The sequence below is a fragment of the Periplaneta americana genome, chromosome 7 (assembly GCF_040183065.1).
Source record: "Periplaneta americana isolate PAMFEO1 chromosome 7, P.americana_PAMFEO1_priV1, whole genome shotgun sequence".
NCBI classification, from domain to species: Eukaryota; Metazoa; Arthropoda; class Insecta; order Blattodea; family Blattidae; genus Periplaneta; species Periplaneta americana.
In genome coordinates, this window is record NC_091123.1 from 121,920,381 (window position 1) to 121,945,626 (window position 25,246).

At 35.4% G+C, this 25,246-nt stretch overlaps 1 protein-coding gene across 2 annotated transcripts in view; it reads left to right on the forward strand.

Moving 5' to 3' along the window:
- The window catches only part of LOC138703414 (medium-chain acyl-CoA ligase ACSF2, mitochondrial-like), a 107,532-nt gene that overhangs the window by 76,748 nt on the left and 5,538 nt on the right, over positions 1–25,246 (forward strand). Inside the window, exons 4-11 of one of the 2 annotated variants that reach the window (XM_069831252.1) lie at positions 2,321–2,541; positions 5,040–5,157; positions 5,560–5,655; positions 8,583–8,731; positions 12,897–13,065; positions 17,670–17,777; positions 18,381–18,529; positions 23,402–23,543. In XM_069831252.1, the coding sequence (XP_069687353.1) occupies positions 2,321–2,541; positions 5,040–5,157; positions 5,560–5,655; positions 8,583–8,731; positions 12,897–13,065; positions 17,670–17,777; positions 18,381–18,529; positions 23,402–23,543 (1,152 nt within the window). The remainder of the gene's footprint in view (positions 1–2,320; positions 2,542–5,039; positions 5,158–5,559; positions 5,656–8,582; positions 8,732–12,896; positions 13,066–17,669; positions 17,778–18,380; positions 18,530–23,401; positions 23,544–25,246) is intronic. The other variant, XM_069831253.1, reaches the window with a different exon arrangement.

Consider the following 25,246-nt stretch of genomic DNA (forward strand, 5'->3'; position numbering starts at 1 on the left):
AATAAAGGAACTACTTTTACATCATAAACAAAAGATATGTTTCCATGTGTTGTAAAAATGTCAGCTCTATAGCTTCAGCAGATTTCGAGAGAATAATTTAATATTCTGATGATAGGAAGTTGCGCACCAATAATGCGATAAGAGTTTTGTTATGTAATATTAGTTACAGTTAAAACATATATCTACGTAACTTTGCTTTGTTTTGATTAGTTTATTGATTATTTTTTTAAGGCTAAAGTTACCATCAATATCAATTTCAATTTACCATGTCATATTCAATTTCTTACTTACTTACTTACTTGCTTTTAAGGAACCTGGAGGTTCATTGCCGCCCTCACATAAGCCCGCCATTGGTCCCTATCCTGAGCAAAATTAATCCATTCTCTATCGTCATATCCCACCTCCCTCAAATTCATTTTAATATTATCTTCCCATCTACGTCTCGGCCTCCCTATTCTTTGGAATATCACTTACTTTTCTGAATGATGTTTCATTCACCAAGTAAAGTATAATTGAGGGGCGTTTTCACAAAACTCGTTATCTACATTTTTTTCGATTTTGAGGTTTTAGCGTATCCTTATGTTTTTGGGTCAGGAGAATCTAATGGTGCTATCAGAATTAAGCTAAAGTTGGTAAGTATATCAGTAAATTATCTTGAAATAAAAGAGATTTTTCAAAACTCGGTATCTACAGTTGTGTATTTTAGAAAAAAGTTGTCTTGAAAAAAAGAAGATTTTGTAGATAACGAGTTTTGTGAAAACGCACCTCAATTGTACTACTACGGAATTTATGTGGATATTCCTTCTTAATTCTTTATTATGTTATTAACATTTAAAACACAAGTGCAATATTAAGAAATTGGTGTACTTTTGTTTTACAGATAATATAGAAAATATCAAACAGAAAGAAGCCATACAAAAATAACGACATAAAATTTCACGTCCCATTTTAAGTTTGTACACCACTGCTTTCTTAATCCAACAGGCTGCTTATTCATGTACATAATTCTTCCTCCTTCCATGCCTAGCGCTTTATGCCGCGCACGATGTCAAGGTCAGAAAAATGCGCTTGATTTGACATCACTGACTTAGGGTATATGCGTATAAGTACAAGCGTCGGCCACGTTTGGAACGCTCTAGTTTCGATTTAGAAGTGCAAGTGAAGTGGTTGGCGCAGCTTATAACACTAGATTTGAATATATTTTTAAGCACTATCAGGCTGCAGCATACTGCATCGGATGAATGTCCCGGGACATACCCGATGCAATATACTGCAGCCTCCCGTCAGATCGAACGGTCCGAGACAAAACCGTCCTATCCGAGACAATGTCCAATGCAGTATGCTGCCGGCACCCATCTGTGCAAGAAATGATCGGATTAGCAAGAGTCTACTGTACTTTAGTTTTATTGTTCTCTTGATAGAATATTCATGTTACCATAGACCAGTGGTAGCCAACTCCTGCTTTTTGTGCAAGAGCACTCGCTGCACACGAGCAATGTGCAAGAGCAGATATCCCCAGATATTGGAAGAATAGATAGGCTACTGTCTCTAAGCGCTGAACCTTCCGTGTCCCCACTTCTTACTCCACTGTAGATTCCGCAGTGACATGTACTTTAGTTGCTAAAATACTGCATAATAGGCTATAATATACCGTGCAAACATTAAACTTAATCATATATGACTAATGGTACTTATTCTTCATTCATTCATAGTTCTCTGCCCAAGAGCAGATCTTTCACTGCAAATCCAGCATTCTCCAATCTTTCCTATTTTCAGCCTTCATCCTATTCTCCGCATATGATCCATATATCTTAATGTCGTCTATCATCTGATATCTTCTTCTGCCCCGAACTCTTCTTCCGTTCATCATTCCTTCCAGTGCATCCTTCAGTAGGCAGTTTCTTCTCAGCCAGTGACCCAACCAATTCCTTTTTCTCTTCCTGATCACTTTCAGCATCATCCTTCCTTCACCCACTCTTTCCAGTTTCATTTCTTATTCTGTCTGTTCATTTCACATGCTCCATTCTTCTCCATATACACATTTCAAATGCTTCTAGTCGTTTCTCTTCACTTCGTCGTAATGTCAATGTTTTTGTCCCATACAATGCCACACTCCACACAAAGCAGTTCGGTAGTTTCTTCCTTAGTTGTTTTCCCAGAGGTCCGCAGAAGATGCTCCCCTTTGTTATTAAAAATTGCCATTGCCATTGCCATTGCTATCCTCCTTTTGACTTCCTGGCTGCAGCTCATGTTACTACTTACAGTACACCGCAAGTATTTGAAGCTGTCACTTCTTAATACGAGTTATTTTACGTGTCAGGTGAATATAAATCCAGCCTACCAGACATCAGAACTGCACTACTGTCTCGCAAAGGTTGGAGTAAAGGCACTCATCGCTCCCGAGACGTTCAAGACACAAAAGTATCATGAAATGGTGATGAAAATTGCACCGGAACTTCAGACCTGCGCACCAGGACAACTACGTAGCGAAAATGTTCCAGATCTCACTTCTCTTATTGTAATTAGCGACAACAAGCTGCCGTGAGTACACGACTTGAGAACACTGCATTGAATCTATATTTAAGAGGGGCTTTCTGTTAAATATTCTGTAAAGAGTGGATTTGTGTAATTATGTAACGTTACTTTTCAATTAGCGTATGGTGGCTATTAGGAGGAGATGATGATGGTGATGATGATGATGATGATTATTATTATTATTATTATTATTGTTATTATTATTATTATATGGCAAAATTAATTAGGTCAAAATTGAAATGAGGGTGACAAGACAAATCAAAGCACTAGAAAGAAACTCACTCACAGACGCTTTTCTAACCAAAACATTCCCATTTCGTGAAAGAAGTTCAGCTGAGTCATGGTTGGTCCTCCTTACAGTATGACTATTTTACAGAACTACTTTCATTCGTTTTTAATATTTATGTAACAATGATATAATTAAGACATGTGCGCAAAACTGTCTAACCCTCTTTTCTTAAAAGAAGGAAAATATGAGTTTTAAAAATGCTGCAAGACAACAGCAATAAACACAAGAAATTTGAAGGGATATATAGGGTCTTTCATAACTGACCACTGGAAAAATTGACTATTTTTTTTTTTAGATTTTTGGCTGTGTTGTACATCTATGCTAGTAAGAACCTTTCCGGTGCCATATACTCAATTTGGTAACGCATTTGCCCGCTAAAAGTCTCTATTTTTCTATGTAAAGATGAATGAATCTATAGCTATGAAATTTAAAACTTAGGGTTAGTGTCAAAAAATCGCAAATTACGATAAATTGAAATGAACTTACACTTACACTAATCATGGCTCACAGTTCTAAACATGTCTGCCGCTCTAAAGAACGCACAAATGCAAGCGACAGACCATCTTCTCATGCACTCTCGAGAGCATTTCAGGAGTAACCATCTGTATAGTGTGCACAATCCTTTCAATCAATTCTGGGATAGTGCGAGGTTTATCTGCAAACACATGATCCTTAACAAATCCCCATAAAAAGAAATCTAGGAGAGTTGAGTCTGGAGATCGTGGCGGTCACGCAATTGGACCTGCACGACCGATACACCTGTTGGGAAACACTTCTTCAAGCAAAGTTCCAACATCCTGTGCATGTGCTGCTCACTTGTTATATTAATACAAATCGCATAGAATCTAAATGGAGCTTTCTGGTGGGCACATTTGACACCGAGTGTATTGAGTGGATGTGGTATGGATTAACTCGTTTTTGAGCCTGGTTTACAAGACTCCGAAATGTAATAATGGAGAACTTTGTCACAAGGACTAGACAATGCATCTGTAAATCGCGCGCTGATTTGTAAGTGGCATTTAAGAGGATTATAAACCGTTCTTTGTTGACATCAAATCCACCTGTCGCCTGTGGTTCAATTTAGAGATGATTCCTTACTGGTACTGTAGTCCCGACGCTGTTATTTCCAGCGTGACTCCGCCTCTTTGCTTACGTCTTAGAAAGTGAAGGCTCTATAAAGTCTAGGTAGTATCGTTCGCCATTTTTGTTCTTACATTGCCGAGCTACCATACGAGGAATCTATTTGATGCACCTTTAAACATTATCACGTCGTAGCTCCTATGATAATAAATCAAACGCAATGTAATTCAGCAAATAATTGAGCAGCAAATAACGTCTTCGTGTGCTTTCTGCGAACGCCAACGAAAGAGCTAAAATGGCGCGCGATTATATTATGTATTTATCGAGCCTTAAGGAATGAATCAGCGAATCACAAGACGCACACGTTTAAATGTACCCGACCAGCAACGTGATTGGCTGCTGGAAATTAGGGCGACGGGACTTTAGTACTGATAAGTACTAGTACTGATAGATTAAATAAATAATTCGTTACTAAAGATGAAACAATTCCTTTCATGGACACGAGGTTGCCTACACTTTAACCATACAGTGTGGGTGTCTCTGAACTCTGCATAGCAGTCAGCTGTAAACAAGAGGAGGTTTCAGAGGTACAGACACAGTATACTTCGGTGCAACATAAACGTTGCGCATTACCTGTTCGGAACATTTGGAGTGAAATATAATCAATGTAAAATTGTTACTCTTGGTAGTCCTCTATGAAGTGTACAGTTCAACTAAAGTCTACATACTGTATATTAGAATGACTTCATATATAAAGTAATCACAAAAACACTGCACTACATGTTAGAAATAGACTCGCCCACTTACTATCGCACTGGACACGTACCACCACAGTTCAGCACTGTTGCTGTAACCTGACGGTACAGAAAACAAATCTACCCCTTCCCTCTGACGTCATGTACAATACTCTAGTCACATATACACTGGTATGTTTACGAAGGAATTGTTTCATCTGTTCATTATACAAAGATTTTTGCAACAGAGTATACTGTTACAGTAATAACTAATATTGTAAACAATAATTTAGTTTTACCACAGTAAGCAATAAAAATTGTTTTTTGATTTTTTTTTTTTTTTGCTCTTCTATTTGTAATATAAATATCACAATTTACTTGTAATCTTTGTTTGTTACTAGAGGAGCATACCGATTCAGAGATGTAATGGATAGTGCAACACCTGAACAACTGACTTACATTCAACAACTCCAGTCTGAGATCAATGCAGACGATGGTACTAACTTGCAGTTTACGTCGGTAAGTAACAAGTCTAAAGTTTACTGTATTTTCATAGAGTAAAATAATTACAGCCACAATATATGAATTCTGAGAAATCTCAATTTTCTTGCAAATTACTAGGAATTTAAATGCATTGACAAAACGAAGAATGTAGGTACCAGCTTTCATAGTTTTGGAGTCAAAGTTTTAAATTTAGAATATTCAATTTCATATTTTGGCAGTAGTCTAGTGTTCAATAATAAATTTTCTATTAAGTAAAGCTGAGGAGAAAGATTGAAATTCTGGAAAGAACGTATGTTTTAACAAACCAATTAAATTACAAATAAACTTTTCGTGTAAGATTTTGATTTGATTTGATTCTTAAGTGATACAAAGTGTTAAAAAGTGTGTAATCAATATGTATAATATCCGTTTTTTTAGGGTACCACTGGACAGCCGAAAGCTACGCTGCTGAGTCATCATAACACAGTAAACAATGTGTTGTTATTTGGAAAAAGACTACAACTTTTTCTGAAGGTAATTTCATTAAATAGCTGCTGTATGTATCCATTTATCTGATATGGACAATTTATTATAGTTTTTCTTAAATTAGTTAATATTTGCCATACTAGTATTTTATTTAACAATGCTTTCAACCGCAGAGGTTTTTCAGCATCCAAATTTAAAGTGAGCGGAAAATAACTTGCAAATTTTCCCTGGAAAAAATTCTCTCTCTCTCTCTCTCCTTCCCCCTCCTTCTCTTTCCCTCTCTCTCGCTCTCTCTCTCAACATGCATACATTTGTTGAACTCGCGAGATTTCTTGCACATACTGATAAACCTAGTAATCATTTTCCACAATTTTAATCTAATATATCATGAAAGTTTATTGTAACAGCGATTTACAGTTAAATATCTAGAGATAATTGATTACCGGCATGCATATATTGACTGATTCACTCTACTAACTGATTTCTGATAAAATTGTGATTAAAAAGTTCATATAAACGTAGGAGCCTATGTCATAATTTAAAAATTGACTAAGTTACAGCCTCCTGAAAGTTGAACATGAAAATAGAAGTTATGAATGAAGACATAAGCATTTAAATATCTAGGAAAATGGTACTGGATACATTATACATTTATTAAAGTAAATTCACATTCTCACTCATCGGGTACACTAGCCATAAACCAAACAAAATTGTCAATAGTGGATCCAATTCGCAGTTCGTTGTGAATTATGGAATAGTTTTCCATTGTTCCAAGCAGTGTGAGTTATTTACAGTACAGTATAATTATGCTTGAGCGAAGTTCACAAGAATCTATATTACGGAAGCAAGAACCTTGATTATTTTCAAAATTATTAAAAAATGGACGGACACATGTACAGTATATATAAACGTTTTTCTTCACAATGAAATGAAGAACCAGTTCTTAGAATATTAGATGATTTTCGTGAATCACCCTGTATAGTTACAAGAAATTAATAAATTTAAGGGGCTTCGGAATGCCTCATCTTTGTAAGTTAAATTATATCCTATTTTCCGAGGTTCTAGCAAACAGAGAACACTGCAATTTTTACCACTTATACCTCACTTCACCAATTTAAAACACGATTTTCCTCTTACATCCAAAACTTTAAAAATTTATAAAGTGAAAAAAATACATCTTTCTAATTTGAAATATGTAATTCAAAGAACAATATCTCATAATTTCAATAAAATTATTAAAAAGTCATTCTTAATTTAGAATACCTATTAGAAATGGAACCATGTATTGAGGGTCCCTATCATCACTGCATGGCACGTCCTCAGGTTGCGGATAGAGGGGAGACGGCCTCCAGAAATGGAGAATAGCTGCGAATATATTGAACAAGCACTCGATAAAGGGTGGTCCTCCAGCTTGGACGTTGGGCGAAGGGCTAACAACCCATCACCATAAAAAAACAGCTTGTTACGAAACCACACAATAAACTTCAGAATGGGGGTGTTTGAGAATAAGGTTCTTAAGAAAATATTTGGGGCTAAGAGGGATGAAGTTACAGGAGAATAGAGAAAGTTACACAACGCACAACTGCACGCATTGTATTCTCCACACAATTAAGAATATTAAATCCAGACGTGTCAGATGGGCAGGGCATGTAGCCCGTATGGACGAATCCAGAAATGCATACAGAATGTTAGTTGGGAGCCCGGAGGAAAAAAGACCTTTGGAGAGGCCGAGATGTAGATGGAAGGATAATATTAAAATGGATATGATGATAGAGACTGGATTAATCTTGCTCAGGGTATGAACCAATGGCGGGCTTATGTGAGGGTGGCAATGAACCTTCAGGTTCCTTAAAACCTCTAAGTAAATAAGTAATTTAGAAATGGAAGATTCCTTTACATAGTGCATTTTGAGAAGGTGGGTTATGAAGTGAAGCAAATTTAACACTACAAAGGTAAGAAGTTCTTAACCCCCATTTTTTACCTTGTACGGAGGAGGGATACGAAGGCTTGCACTACAGTCTAAGGCTTATTGTGCTTACCATTTCCATTCTGTGAAAGATTGTGAAGCCGAATGGCTGAGCTCTCGTATAAGTACAGCACGCCACACTGTGAACTTAACTTGGACTATTGTGTGGCTGATGATGATACTTGAATTAATGATGGCGAAATGAGTCAGAGATCCAACGCCGTAAGTTATCATTAGTCCTGCTTCAATTGGTTGAGAGAAAAACCCGGAAAAAGTCCCAACCAGGATTTCACAGCCAGACAATCTAACCGCACAGTCTACTATATACAGTCACGAAGCTTGAGTTTTGAGGGTGCTAGAAACAATAGACTATGACGGTACTATTTTGCATTGCCTGTAATGAGGCGATATTAGCGAACCTAGTGGTGAGCAACTATCTAATGTTTGCATATTTACTACGTATTGAGCTTTGCGACTGTATATACTAGACTGTGCTAACCGTTACTTCACATCGGTGGACTCTTAACCCCTTTAATGAGATGCTGTTTTTAATTTGGGTTTTTATGTCAGTCATTTGTATCACCTGGCTAAGGGGACAGTAGACCTGGTACCCGACAGCACTAGTGTCACTAGTACACTCACCTATTGATGACAACTGTCTTCTTTGCGTATTTTGCATACTGTTGCTTCACCAGTGCCTGACATTGCGACAACCATTTTTGTTTTTTTTTTATTTTTTATTTTTTACCATATCGTGACACCATAATTTTTCTCCTCTACAACACAAAATTTGATAATGTTATACACCGGCATGAGTCTTTATGCTTAAAACACATTGTGATTCGACCAGGTTGTGATGTATTGTGATTTTACTTAGTGGTGTACTACTCATTTTCTGCTCGGCAGTGTTTCAATATTTTGCCTCAACATGGCAGCAAGTCTGTGCGCGTAGTCAGGTTATAAAGAGTAATCAAAAAGTGTTTACATTTCACTATCATTCTCTGTACAGGAGCACCGAATTTGCCTCCAAGTTCCTCTCTTCCATGTATTTGGAAATGTCCTTGGTTTGCTGAGTGCATTCAGTTATGGTGCAACAATAGTTTTACCCAGCGCCAGTTTTAATGCAAAGGAAAGCTTGAAAGCCATTCAACAAGAAAGGTAGGTAAGGAACAGAATTAATTGATTTTGATATCACGCAAATTTCCGAGATGAAGACTTGTTCCTAGATTTTATTTGGGTAGCTTATCTTCTTAGGTACACCATGTGCACAAGAAAATGGATATTGGTTCTGTATATCAAATTCCTTGAGATCCCAAAATGTATTAAATATTGATTCTTCTCTCCTTTGAGTTGAGCTCTACACTTTCTCTCGCACGTATATGTAGGTCCAAGACTTCGACCTGATATTTAGAGCCAGGATTTACACAGTGTTTTTTCAGTAAAAACATCCAAAAATTAAACAGGACATAAGGGATACTCTACTGAACATTTAGATATAGAGAACCTATGGTCAGAGAAGCCAGCTTAAAGAGATATGGAGAAACTTGCAGATATTCAGGCAAGAATACAGAGAAGTCCTAGGAAATCTTCACGCCCATTAGCACATGCGACATGTCACAAAGATCAGCATTAAGAGGAATGAAAACGTTGCACTTTTATCCTGACAGAGTGACGGTGATTCATCAATTTACAGCAAGGGGATTTAGGCACTCGCGTGAATTTTTCCCAGTGGATGTTGCAATCTGTTCATATTACACACATATTATATTAGTGCTGCTGAAGTGTTTCAATTGAAACAAATATTTGCTTCAGATTTACATACGTCCATAAAATGAACTATGAAATGTAATGTCTATCACTAAAACTACATGTAATATTTGACTTACAATTTGGCAATTCAATACTTAAATTTGTGCAAGATAACACTAATTCTTGTAGACATTTATATCTCTGATTTCAAATTTTCGATACAAATAACTAGATATTGCATTTATCTCTCATATAATTATAACATTAAAGAGACAAATAATGTCTCAATTAGCGTTGACTGACATAATGCATAATGTCTGACACAACACAGAACATCTTATTCACCATATTGACAAGAAATATTAAAGACTGTCTAGAAAGCGAGAGTCAAATGGCCACCAGCAGTGGCGTTCAGGTTGAAGACAAAGGTTCATCAACTCAGCCAAATTGGAGAAGAACCTGAAAGAAACAACAATTGACAAGTGAATGTCATAGTGACATTCTACAGTTCCTGCTGCTACACAAAACAAGATCGAAGTTTGCAGAAGGGTGCTATTAAGAAAGCGAATGATAAGTTTCTAGTAACAACACTAACTATATCCCGAATTTTGTACCGAGCTAAACAACAGTATAGTAAGTACTGAGTGAAGTTGTGCACTGATGTAAATTCTCCATCCATACAAAAGCCTCTTCTCACGGAAGACAACAAACGCGAACGTCTATCATTCTGTTTGTCTATGGTGGAAGAAGCTAATGATAAATTCAGGACTTTGTACGATTATGTGCATATTGATGAAAAGTGGTTCTATTTCACTGAGGTCCAGCAGAAGTATTATCTCATGATAGAAGACGAATCTCCACAATGGCAATGCAATAGCAAGAGATTCATTCCTAAGATCATGTTCATGGTGGCACTGGCAAGACCTAGATGGGACTCGCGCAAAAATCAGTGGTTTAATGGCCAACTGGCATTTGGCAGATTATTGATATAAACGAGGCAAAAAGTGGCACTCCTGTCATATACCCTAAAACATCCATGACACAAAATGACATTCAGGAAATTCTTGTGCAAAACATCATCCCAGCTATCCAACAGCAGTTTCCAGCATGTTGGAGGAAGAAAACACTTATAATTCAGCAGGACTTTGAAAACCTCCATTGTTCTGATCAAAATACTGCAATTATTTCGACGGCCCACAAAAATGGGTGGAATATTGTGCTGAAGAGGCAGCCACCCAACAGTCCTGACTTCAATCTTTTGGACCTTGCATTTTTAATGCAAACCAGTTTCTGAAACAACAGAAAAATCCACGAACAACACAAGAATTTATTGATTGTATTGTGGAAGCATTCACCGCCCTCACCAAAGAAAAATTGACATGTCTTTCTCACTTTGCAGCAATGCATGGAATTCTCCATGATGAAAGAAGGAAGTTATGCATACAAGGCAACTCAAAACAAACAAAGACGGTCAGGAGCATTTCCCAATACACTTAAATGCACTTAAGACGCTATAAAGTTGGTACAATCAGATTTAGCAAAGTGAAAATACACCACAATGCAACATACTCGACATACTATTAATAGGAGTGTTACATTAAATTTATTAAATTATGGAGTGAACATTTTCATTTGTGACTGTTACTTATGTATGTTTTAAAAAAAAAAAAAAAGTAAGGTACGGTAACTATCAAGATTTTTTTAAATTATTAAATTATGCAGTGAAAAAATTTGTTATTACTACTTATGTATTTTTTTTAAGGTAAGACATTACTAAATCCGATCCTATTAATATTAAAGGTGTGAGTAATTATATTGCAACATACTATGTAACACAATACAGGGTGAGTTAAAAGTTGCTTTCTCCAAACACTTTCTTACATTTAATTATATTCAATTTACATTTCACTACACATTCCTTTACAGATTTTGTTCAAAGTAGAGGCCTTGTTTCTCGATACACAATTCAAAACGTTTAGACACTGATTTACAGATAGCAGAACATGACTCACTCTAAATGCCACCCCAAACAGTCACATCAGAACGTTTAATTCTTTTGAGATAATTTCATGTGGATTTTCACTGGCCCAGTAAACACAATTGTGCTGGTTCACTTTGCCGTTTAGCTTAAATGTGGCTTTAACAGTCCATAGAATTATTTTCCAAATGTCAGGATCGGTTTCATGTCGAATGCAAGAAACTAACAGTTATTATGTAGGCCTACAGAAGCAACCCAACATAATAAACACAAAACAACAACAATAACAAGACATGACATTGGAAAACAGTTGACGCAGGAACATGGTTGTGATCCCACCACTTATTATACCAGCTTTTCGTTTATTCAAGTTCTGTATATGAGTACAAGTATGACACCCAAGAATGAATATTGAGGAAAGCGACTTTTGATTCACCTTGTATATAACAATGAAATTTTATTATGAAATTGGATTTAATTGAAGAGTCCACTGCAAGAATGATGGATATCACTTTCTTGTCGAAAATGAACCAAGACTGTCAATGCATAGCTTAAGACATATAGAATGTACATACAGAGTTATATGGCATTAACACTGACAGTCATTGTCCAGTAATGATCGGAAAATCACAGTTAAGCTTTGAGCGCTAAGCATTTCAAACTTTGAATTGCTTCTCTTGCAAAATGTATTCCAAATGACATCCATCATTCTTGCAGTGGACTCTTCAATTGTAATTTTTTGTAGATTGCAATGGTGATTTTGGCTCTAAAATATGTACACAACGCTCGTCGCTCTTGCTTTGTTTTGTTTGGCTAACAGTTCTTATGAATGTTTGGGTAGACAAAGCTTATTAATTATTAGCCATATCATATTTTGGAATTAAATGAATAAGGGATATCTATAGCCTACCATAAATTGGGACAGAGAGAGTAAATTGTAAACCAATTTAGAAGTTCAATGTAAGAAATAAGTTCTAGATTAAGTTATGTCACCTGGCTATGGATTTAATCCTCCGTGATGGCAGGAATTTATTTATTGTCAAAACTTCCAGCCTCCTGTCAAATTGAGTCTTTCTCAGGGGTGTAAGGTGGTCAGAGGATGATGCCCACCATACCACCTCATTCTAATAAAGAGATCATGAATGCATTGAGCTCTATACACATATGCTTCCTATGTGCCTTCATGGCATCTTAATATAACTTATATTTTAATTTAATTTTTAAACTCACTTAAAAATAAGAAAAATTTTTGTCAAAAATTATTGCAGGCACTAGATCTACTATTTAACTAACTTCATCTCAGATACTAAAGATGTCAAATGCATAGAATACGCTTTCATTATTATTAACACCCGTATAGGCCATTCATTATCTCGTGAAATCAACTTGCGCAAGAGAAGTTTCTCTCCCTCGTTATGCTTCCACTTGCAGCTAGCTAGCAAACTAACCCCCATCATAAGATTCTTACTATGAGCTACTGCGCACTTAAGCATTTGGTTTCACGAGATAACGAATTGCCTATACTGTGATTCTCCTTGGAAATTTTCATTTATACTTTGAGAGGTTAGAACTGAGAATGTCCTTTACATCATACAGGTGTACGATAGTCTATGGCACGCCTACCATGTTTGTGGACATGCTTACAAAAGCTGGTGAGAGCAACTATGACACAAGTTCTCTTGAAATGGCTGTTGCTGCTGGAGCACCTATTTTTGAAGAACTTGTTAAACAACTTCGAAAAAAGTTAAAATTAAAAAAATTCTATGTAAGTATAGAAAAATTAACAATACAGTATTGTTATTTTTTAATTCACTCTCATATTAATATATTTAGAAAAGGTTGTATGTTATGTCAGCACAGGCCTCTATGAGTGTATTCCTAATTAATCCATCTAAAAGGATGACTTCAGTGAAAATTGTGAAGGAAATACTGTAAGAAATCATCTTTGAGAAGGTCCAGATGGGGTGAAAGGAAATTATGCAACTGTGCGAGGATATATGCCTTTCTTTTAATTGGTTATTTAACACTACAGCAGAGTCAGAATAGGCCAGTTGCTATCTGATGCTTTTCCAATTCACTGTGGGCTAAAGCACGGAGATGCACTATCACCTTTGCTTTTAACTTCGTTCAAGAATATCCCATTAGGAAAGTCCAGGATAAGAGACAGGGTTTGGAATTGAACGGGTTACATCAGCTTCATGTCTATGCGGATGACGTGAATATGTTAGGAGAAAATCCACAAACGATAAGGGAAAACGCGGAAATTCTACTTGAAGCAAGTAAAGAGATAGGGTTGGAAGTAAATCCCGAAAAGACAAAGTATATGATTATGTCTCGTGACCAGAACATAGTACAAAATGGAAATATAAAAACTGGAAATTATCCTTTGAAAAGGTGGAAAAGTTCAAATATCTTGGAGCAACAGTAACAAATATAAATTACACTCGAGAGGAAATTAAACACTGAATGAATATGGGAAATGCCTGTTATTATTCAATTGAGAAGCTTTTGTCATCCAGTCTGCTCTCAAAAAACATGAAAGTTAGAATTTATAAAACAGTTATAATACCGGTTTTCAGTTGTGCCACATGATGGTCTAAAGCCAAACTGATATGGGCTTAAAAGATTGAAAGTTTCAAGTCTCCAGGTTAATCTTCTGTGAACAATGCGTTCCAGTAATTTAGAAATGCAGGATGGTCTGTGGTGTAATAATCATGATGAAGATCTATACTGTCCATCCATAAACCACAAAAGAAGTAAATTAGAATCATCAGTACTGTACCAGTTGCGAAGACACAGCCCTGGAGTATATTTTGACTACACCCCAACTCTGGCTACTAGCAACAGGCATCTATAATGAACACCGATCAAAATACCCCTCATTTCTCGTGAAAAACAACAACTGAATAGACTACAGCGGACTATAGTGGACTTTATGTTGTCAGCAAACAGCTGGATACATTAAGAAGATTGATTTGATTTGATTTGATATTACCAGTTGTTTTGTATGGTTGTGAAACTTGGACTCTCACTTTCAGAGAGGAACAGAGGCTAAGGATTTTCAAGAATAAGGTGCTTAGGAAAATGTTTGGGGCTAAGAGGAATGAAGTTACAGGAGAATCGAGAAAGTTACACAACGAAGAACTGCACGCATTGTATTCTTCACGTGACATAGGTAATTAGGAATATTAAATTCAGAAGTTTGAGATGGGCAGGGCTTTAGCATGTATGGATGAATCCAGAAATGCATATAGAGTGTTAGCTTGGAGGCTGGAGGGGAAAAAGACCTTTGGGGAGGCCGAGATGTAGACGGGAGGATAATATGAAAATGAATTTGAGGGAGGTGGGATATGATAGTAGAGAGTGGATTAATCTTGCTCAGCCTCAAAAGCCATTTGTGAGTGAGTGAGTTAGTTGGTTATTTAACGATGCTGTATCAGCTATTCGATTATTTAGAGTCAATGGGATAATACAACAATGGCCTTTCAGAGATGCCTACCTACATGCCAGAATTCTTTGTTCTTTATGTAGTGAATTTAGAGCACTTAATTTATTTCCTACAAAAGCAAATAAAACAAATTAATGTTATGGTGATGGTTGTAGTGACGGTAATAATGGTAGGTTAGTGACGTCATGGAATAACAGATTTTCCTCGTTAGTGTTTTAATTTCCTTATTCAATATAAACATTGCCTCAGATTGAAAGTGCCTTGCTTAATCTGTTTCTGTTTTCTTTGAATGTTCACCTTGTTCACCAACAATTTTATTACACTTACGTCCATCATGAAACACAATACCGTACAATATTGAATATCAAAAAAACTGACAAATTTATCAAAAGAGAATTACATAAAAATAATAAAAACAATATTACTAGTACAAAACGTGAAATATTTCATCAAAATTTTACTTCCAAAGAATTAACTCTAGCTATAGCCTACAAAATTTAAAAACCAAGAAATCTCCTGGCCCCGACAACATTCATTCCGAATTTTTAAAACATCTGGGGGAAAAAGCCAAGTCTGTACTTTTATCCATTTTCAATTTATCATGGAACACCTCAATTCCTGCAGCTTGGAAAAAAGCAATCATTGTACCAATTCACAAAAAAGGGAAACCTGCTCATGATGTTAATAGTTATCGACCAATAGCACTATTAAGCATGATAGCAAAAACCATGGAGTCCATGATCTCCAACAGATTAACTTTGTATTTAGAATCCCAAAATCTTTTATCACCAAGACAAGCCGGCTTTCGACAACTGCACTCTACCAATGAACAAGTCATATGCCTCGGCCAAGAAATAAAAGACAGTTTTAACAAGAAAGAAGATACCTTGGCAATATTTATTGACTTTCAGTTAGCATATGACTCTGTTTGGAGAAATAAATTATTACTAAAACTCCAGAAATTAGGTATATGTTCAGATGGATATCAGATTCATTGCCACTAAATTCAATAATTCACTTTCTAGTTACAGACAAACATATCGAGGTCTACCTCAGGGCGCTGTCCTCAGCACAACTTTATTCAATATTTATATAAATGACTTACCCTCCCTATTAGAGGAATCAAACATGAAAACAGCACTATTTGCAGATGATATAGTTTTGTGGACTTCCGGATCTTACAGACATAGAGACAAAATTCAAAATTCTGCTCTTAAAGCTCTAAATCAACTACATGAATGGTATACATCAAATTTGATGACACTCAATTTAAGCAAAAGTAACTACCAAATATTTTCACTCGGTAAAAGAGAAAGAGAATTCAATATCCAATACAATGGCCAACACCTTCCTAGGACTTATGAATCCAAACATCTTGGAGTTATTTTCGATAGTAAGTTAACATGGAGCAATCATTTGAAATACATTTCTGAAAAAGCTCGTAAAAGATTCTCCCTTCTAAAAAGGCTAGCAGGAAAGAAATGGGGATGCTCTAGGAATACTTTGAACACTACATACAAAATGTTTATACAGCCAGTGCTGACATACTGTGGAGAAATTTTAATTACTTCACCTTTCATAAACGACATAGAATATGTTCAAAACCAAGCTCTCAGACTCATTACTGGTGGAATCAAAACAACTCCAATAGATTCTATGAGATTCCTCACTAATATTAACAGCATCAAAATGACAATAGAAGAAAAAGCACTGATTCAATATGAAAAACTTATCAGATTATCAGGAAACAATTGGCATTCATACAGTCCTCTCTGTAGATTGAAAACTCAAAAAAGTTTCATATCCATTGTACAAGAATTAAAACAGAAAATCAATATCCCGAATTTAAAAGAAAACTTACAAATTAAACCAAACCCTTTAACTCTATTAAATATAGAATATAATCTAAATTTAACAGAAGAAATACTGAAATCAGAAGTAAACACTGAAATACTGAAACAATTGTCTTTAGAGACAATTAATATTAGGTACCCTCCACAAAACTGGCTTCATTTATACACCGACGGATCCTTGATCTCCAGAGAACAAGGTGCCGGTGCAGGTGTTACGTGCTGTCTCTTCTCACTTTATAGATCACTTGGATATGGAACAACAAGTTTTGATGGTGAAATCATTGCAATAAGTGAATGTCTCAGGAATCTTTTATGCCACATCAATAAATTTAGGAATGCAGTTATATTGTCAGACTCCAAAGCAGCTATTCTATCAATCGTCTCTAAACACACACCTTCATCTCAAACAGCAGAAATAACTAAAATGCTCTCTCAATTAATATCACTCAATAAAAGAATTGTATTCCAATGGATACCATCCCATTGTGGAATCCTGGGAAACGAGAATGCGGATGCTTTAGCAAAGAAGGGCAGCACTGCTACTTACAGACCTGTTACTAAATCTACGTATTACTCTGTGAAGAGATTTATTAAATCTACATACTTAGACTTCAACAAACAAAATTTGATAACACAATCCAAAGGGAAAAAATGGAACTCTCTGCATCAAAATCCACAGTTAATTCCCGATTTACCACGAAAATCGTATGTAGCTGCATTTAGATTGGCAACAGGCCATGATTGTGTGGCTAAACACGTGTATAGAATTGGAATATATCAGTCCCCTAACTGCCCATTGTGCAACTCAAACCAAGAAATGGATTCGGAACACCTCAAAATCTGTGCTTCATTGGCTGGTCATGATAATATCTTTGAAAAATATTAGAGTGCAAGAGGTCAAATGACTTTATTGTCAAATGCCTGGCATTAGAAAACAACAACAGATTTTGACAAAAATATGCTTAGGCCTATTGTTAGTACTGATCGAATGATCTTATTTCATACCGGTAGTTTAAAAATTTCAGAATAACAAATATATGTAATTAATTATTTTATATGTGAATGCAGATCGGTTATGGAATGACTGAAACAAGTCCACTATCTTTTGCGTCTCTATCTACGGACCCAATAGACAAAGTTGGCACTACTGTTGGTTACATCATGGAACATGTTGAGGTAAGTAACTTTATTCATAGAGCGACAAAACAGCGTACAGTGGCGTTCATACTAATCAAAACATCACAAAGTCAGTAACGAATTTGTGTCCTGACGAGTTCTTTTGATTCACATCTATGCACTCTATAGAGTCTGCATGTTTACCTGTTGATTTTTAATTGTTTTGATACCGAAAAAAAGCTAATGGAAGGCTAACTCTGACATAAAATAATTTCTCGATTAACTCTAAGGCAGTATTTCTCAATCATTTTGACGATAAGGCCCCACATTTCCTCACATTACTTCAGTGCAGCCCTCTGGCCTAAGTATACTGTAAAGTAGATTGTAGAACATAGTAATGAGAAATTTAGTATCAATTTAAAAAGAAAACAATTTAATTCTGTATTTTATTTAACGGCAAATAGTGTCATACTTAAATTTTGATAGAATAAATTTTACGAATTATTATTATTATTATTATTATTATTATTATTATTATTATTATTATTATTATTATTATTATTATTATTATTATTATTATTAATTTTAGAATTTTAAAGTTATAATCAAAATTTCAATATTATGACTGTCTTTTTAATGATGTTTTTCTCATGTTGCATTTAGGCAAAGGTTGTAGATGATAAAGGCAAATCAGTTCCTTTTGGAACTCCTGGAGAACTCTGGATACGAGGTTATCTTACAATGTTGGGCTACTGGAATGACGATAAGAAAACAGAAGAAACAATTGGTAGAGACAAATGGCTCAAAACAGGGTAAGAATATATTATGATTTATTCAAACGTATTTTTTTATAATATTTTATGTGCGTACCAGTGGACATGCGAGTTTTTTTTACCAAGAGTTCATATAAAGAAAGGAAGCGAGTTTTTTTCTTCTTCTGCTTCTTCAAGAGCGTATATAAAGAAAAGAAGCACGACTTCCCATACGAAGATAGTTTCTCCTCATTAATAATTAAAACATATCCACCACTTTTGAGAAGTGGTCAGTGCATCTGACTGCGAAAGTAGTGGGCCCGGATAGAATCCTGGTTGGGACAGGTTCCCTGGTTGAGATGTTTTCTGCGGTTTGGCATTGGACCTTCCTCTTCATCTATTCTGCCTACTTCCATACACATGTTTTCCTATCCGACCTATTGGGTGCACAAAATAAAATTCATCACAATTCTCAAAATGGCTGCATGCCATTATGAGTGAGAAAAAAAAAAAAAGAGAAAATAAATACATATGTATTTCTACACTATTATTATGATACCGTATATATATCCTCTGCTTGAGGTTCTGACTGATACGTACGTCCATTATCAGGGAGTAGGCTACATCTCACTTGCTGACATGTGTCAGAGGAAGAACAATATTGTTCATACACATCTGAAGTCTGACTAGTGTAATGTAGCTAGTCAGCGATGTATGCAATGGAATAGGAAAGGAACAACTGCCTCATAACACTGAACAACAAATTTTTACTTTTTGTCTTGCTCCGAAATAAAAATAGGTGAATAGTACTAATATGTGTGCTCTAAATCTGAATTTAAAATCCATATTGCCCCATCACGTACCATTTTCCGGGGAAAATTAATTCAATTCTTTTATGAAAAAAAACTTCTTTTTCTTAATTTTTCATTGCTACTGTTAAAATTACAACACACTTGGGAATCAAAATACCTTATAATACTTTAAAAATGTGTACTGGATACAAAAATGATGTTACATAGTTTAGAACACAACAATAAAAATGTTTCATACATATAATGAGAAAAATCTCAGAATTTGAACTTAGTCATTTAAAAGAATTTTCTGGATGACTTCTATTTATAACTAGACCTGGGACTATATTTTACAAGGAACCAACAAAAGTCTGGAAGCATGCTGGATAATGATCTTCCTTTATATCGCCTTTCCATTTCAGATATTTCTTGATGAAATCTTTCCCCATGCTCGTCGCTTACCGCTCCAATGTTAGGAGGAAAGAAATCCAAATTAGAATGTAAAAAGTGTATTTTGAGAGCCATATTACACCCCATTTTCTCATATATACTTCACATGGTTTCCACAACAAGTTAGATATAGTTGTCTGCCCTAGAATGTCCAAGGAAATTTGAGCAAACATCTTTGAAAGCGCGCAATGCCAGTTTTTCTGTAACGGAAAGTTTTTCCTCAAACGAAAAGTGAGCCATAACTTTGTGAATTTGTGGACCAATGAAAATGTCCTCTTTAATTTGCCTTCACTCAAAATGGTAAACTTTTATTTTAAATACTGAAAACAACACCCTTGTTTGTTCATTGCATAGACCTCACTTTGAACTGTTATAAAATATAAGTACTGAATAGATGGGACCAATATCTGTTTATTTATTAGAAGTACAAAAGAACATGCCGACAAGCATAAGAAACCGGAAATAAGTCATAAATTCATAAAATGCATTTAGCTTTTGTTTTGGTTTACAATCCCCAACCCACATCAGATATTTCCTGGGGGAGCACTTACCAAAAAGTGAAATCAAAGTATATCTTAAAACCCTTACGTGATACGAAGAAAAGAGATGTATTTTCGGATTCAGTGCACACCAAACCATAAGGGACACATTGTTTTAAGTCGAAACAAAATTCTTGTTGTTCAGTGTAATTGGTATAACTGTTGAGGTTCAGACTTGTCTACAGACAGTTGACTAAACAAACAACATATAGTACGTACACAGTGTTCTGCTAAATGGCAGGTCTGTCAATGAAAATCCAGCATTCTCCAATCTTTCCTATTTTCCGCCTTCCTCTTAGTTTCCGCATATGATCCATATATCTTAATGTCGTCTATCATCTGATATCTTCTTCTGTCCCGAACTCTTCTCCTGTTCATCATTCCTTCCAGTGCATCCCTCAGTAGGCAGTTTCTTCCCAACTAGTGACCCAATCAATTTCTTTTTCTCTTCCTCATCAGTTTCAGTATCAATGTTTCTTCACCCACTCTTTTCAACACAGCTTCATTTCTTATTCTGTCTGTCCATTTCACACTCTCCATTCTTCTCCATATCCATATTTCAAATGCATCTAGTCGCTTCTCTTCACTCAACACAAAGCACTTCACTAGTTTCTTCCTTAGTTCTTTCTCTAGAGATCAGCAGAAGATGCTCCTTTTTCTATTAAACGCTTCCTTTGTCATTGCTATCCTCTTTTTGACTTTTTGGCAGCAGCTTATGTTACTGCTTATAGTACACCTCAAGCATTTGATGGTGTACACTTGTTCCACTGTCTCATTTAGTGTTCGCACGTTTACCTTCTTTATTTTTCTTCCAACAACCATGGTCTTGGTCTTGTTTGTATTAACTTCATCCCATACTGCTCACAACTGTCTTTTAACTCCACTACTGTCCGACTGAGTGGTTATGGGCATCCCGGTTCTTCCCCACTCGTTTTTGCTGTCCCCTCTGTAAAGGCTAGTGCTGGGCTGTTAAGCTCTTTCCTGAAAATATTTGCTGTTCGGAATTGAATGTTTACGTAATATTATACAACTGTTTGTAATAATAATTTAAAGAAAAGGACCATATAAAGTAATTGTCATGTGACTTCGCCCATTTTGTTGATGCTGCGACATAACCACTCAGTTGGACAGTAGAATATCCTTTAATATCGTCTCTTTTTCTGCTATATTTGGTGTTATGATATTACATTGATAACATTTTAAATTATCACAATTATTTTTATTGATTTTTAACGCACTTCCTCAAGTATAATGTAAGTCACGTTATACTAATAATGTGTGTGTGTGCGTGCGTGCGTGCGTGCGTGCGTGCGTGCGTGCGTGCGTGCGTGCGTGCGTGCGTGCGTGCGTGCGTGCGTGCGTGCGTGCGTGCGTGCGTGCGTGCGTGCGTGCGTGCGTGCGTGCGTGCGTGCGTGCGTGCGTGCGTGCGTGCGTGCGTGCGTGTGTGTGTGTGTGTGTGTGACCATAATTGCATCAGCCAAAAGTGGGACATTTTTCATTACTCCCCTGTATATTATATACAGGGTGGAAGTGAAATAACCTTGCAGATTGAAAGACGATGGAGTACACTTAAATGAATAGAAAACCTACATTACGTTCTGTGATTAAATACAAGGTTAATTCGAAAATTAAGTTTGAAGTTTCAGCAGTCTGGCAACATCATCGTTAAAACACTCTACTCGTATACAGATGTAAGAGGTCAACGAACTCGGTGAGTCTCCATACGCAAGCTGCCAATCCGCAAATATGTTGTCATGCATTCGCTTTGTGCAATGGTTTGAATTTAGAGGGTTTTAAAATTAAATTTACACGAAAATCGTGCATGCTATTGAAATACGCCAGAGGGATAAATTATTCTTTATTAGATTTCCTACTGATATGACAAAAATCACGATCCCACTCGCAATAGTTTACGAATAAGAGATTGTTAAACATTTGAGAAAAAACTTTTTTTCTGAAGAAAAAAAAAAAAAAACTATGAACTTTCCACCAATATGATGATATAGTTTTTTGTTACATATAACATGAGCTATTCGCTCTGGAAATCTGCAAGGCTATTTCACTTCTATCCTGTGTGTATATATATATATATATATATATATATATATATATATATATATATATATATATGTTACAGGAGATTAGTTTAGAAGACGTGAACAGTACTATGGAATTAACTAATAATTTTACAATAAAACATTATTATGTATTGAACAAATAATTGTACGGTATGTATATTATGCAATGAGGAAGAAATTGTAGTAAAATGTAGCTTATGCTACGAAAAGGGGTTTACTTTAATTCATTTCCCCAGTCATATTTTATTTGAAGTCTCTATTGCATTTAGTACCTTTTATCAGGTAAATATTGGTACCGGTAACTATAAAAGTCACTGCAATTAAATTGCCTGAAGCTGAAACAATTAAGTAAAACACAATTAATGCTCTTCGTATTAACCTGTTCTCTTATCCTAAAAATTCTGTCTATTTTGGCACTGTGTAGCCTACTGGAAGTGAGAAGAAATATTGTGCTATGTTTAGGGACTGACTCAACTGCACATCAATATGACAATAAAAAAAAAACATTTTTCCTCGGCCATTACTCCATTTCCGTGTTCTCCTGTCAGTTTCAATCTTATTTTGCATTAATAACTTGATTTAAATTATATCATTAAATAATGAACTGCCACCAACAACAATATATTTATTTCTCAACAACTTAACAGAATTTTCAACTATACTGACTAATTTGATGGTTTCTTAGCAACATTCATAAAAATGTAGAGAAGTTAGATAGTCTATTCTACTAAGAAATTAAATATTGAACTTTAGCATAATAAAATTCAGATACATGTATCTGAAACCTCATCACTGATTGACTGTCACAACTATTTAACAACTGTTTAACAGTAAAAGAAATAAAATTCTCAGATTTTTACATTTTGCCATTAAAAATTGGGACAAAAGGTAATCTTTCTACAAAAAATAATCAGAACAAATGTTTGTATTCTCAAAATGGGACAATCCCGAATAATAGGGACGTGTGGTCACCTTATGTGTGAGCATCAGTAACAATTACTGGTACTTATTACATTCGTTGTACTTTATTACTAAAATAATATGAAACTATATTAATAAAATATTTTATTTCAGTGATCAGTTTATACTACAAGAAAATGGTTATGGAAAAATTGTAGGACGCATAAAAGATATGATCATTAGAGGTGGAGAAAATATCTTCCCAAAGGAAATTGAAGAATTCTTGGAAAAACATCCAGACATACTAGAAGCACAGGTAAACAAATGAGTCATTCAAAATGTCAGTCGATCCACTGCAGTGGAGAAAATTTCACTTACTTGTTTTATGCCCTTAGTGTAGTTCGATAAAAAAGAAATGTAATTATATTGATATATTTTAATTCAAGTAGGAATTTTATTTAAAATATTATCAACGAGCTATTTAGCATTATGTGATAGCTAATGTATTGGATTTTCACCAACCAAAATTTAGGTTCAAATCGTGGTAACAAATTAAAAGTTGAATAATTTGTGGATGACACAAGGAGTATTGAGTCAATTTTTCTCAGAATTCTCTCACTTTCTATAAGCATTGTTCCGTAAAATTAAGTAGGCTGAAAACACAAACGTGACAAATGAATTGTGAATTGCAAAAACCCCACATGTCCATTTGAATAAATTTTTCAGGAGGCACAAACAAGTGATAATTTTCAAAAGTGTTTGGTATTTTGAAGTGACTAATTTTTTTTATTAAAGCATAATATATATGAACCTTAAATTCTTTCTTTAATATTTTGTGGGAAAAAAATCTGAACTGCCTGGCATATGGGGTTTCTGCAATTCATGACTAGTAACAAACATTGTATTTAATTAAAAAAATCTTTATGTGAAGAAGACAGAGAACGAAATTTATCTTATAAAGAACTTTAAATGTATACAGGGTGATTCAAAAGTCGCGCGACACAGGACATCTCCGTTATTAGTGTAAGTACAAAAAATAGTTTCAAATAAATGCTACAAAATGTTAACACAACTCCAAAAAGTTAATAAGATTGTCCATCTCCAATGGATTCCAGCACACTGTGGAGTCATAGGGAATGAAACCGCAGACACACTTGCAAAGAAAGGCACAACAATAAAACAAAAGTCTAAATTTAATTTCTCATATTCCTCAATAAAACGCTTGATCACTACAAAATTTTCTCATTCATACCTACAAGAAATAGAATCAAATGCTAAAGACAAAAAATGGATTACGCTACTTTCCAACCCAGATATAATCCCCCAGAGACCAAGGAAAACAGCAGTTGCAGCCTTCAGACTATTGACAAATCATGACTGTCTAGCAAGTCATCTCTACAGAAATCTTAGCTTCACCAATATGTGTCCTGTGTAACGATCCAGCAGAAATGAATGAAGATCACTTGAAGACCTGTGAAGCATTGAGATCAAAAGAACCTAGAGTTCAAAAGCATTGGAAAGCACGACTGCTCATGGCTTCATTGCCAGATGCAAGACACTAGACAACAACAACAACAACAACAACAACAACAACAGATATTGATACATGCAGTTCATGTGCAAAATTTAAAGAAAATCGTAAGAGCCATTTTTGAGAAAATTGCAACAAACATGTTTGCGTTTCAAGTAAAGTACCAGTTTGGTTAGAGAAAATGCAACCAAAACTTAGGTGCCACATCCCTGGAGCGTACGAAACTTAAATTAGAAATGTGGTTTTGATCGCATGCCGTAATTAATAAATTGTGTTTTTTGTGTTGACAAGTGAGTAAGTTGAGAGTCACAATGGCAAACTGAAACATTTTAGTACTTGAACTTTCACGACCTGTGTAATTGTTCCACATGCACACTAATGGAGTAAGTGTTCAAATTGGTGGCCATTTTGTTGACGGCAAATCCATACACGGTTGAGGTAACTGCTCCACACATTACGTAACACTGCAGGTGTTATTTGTGCACATT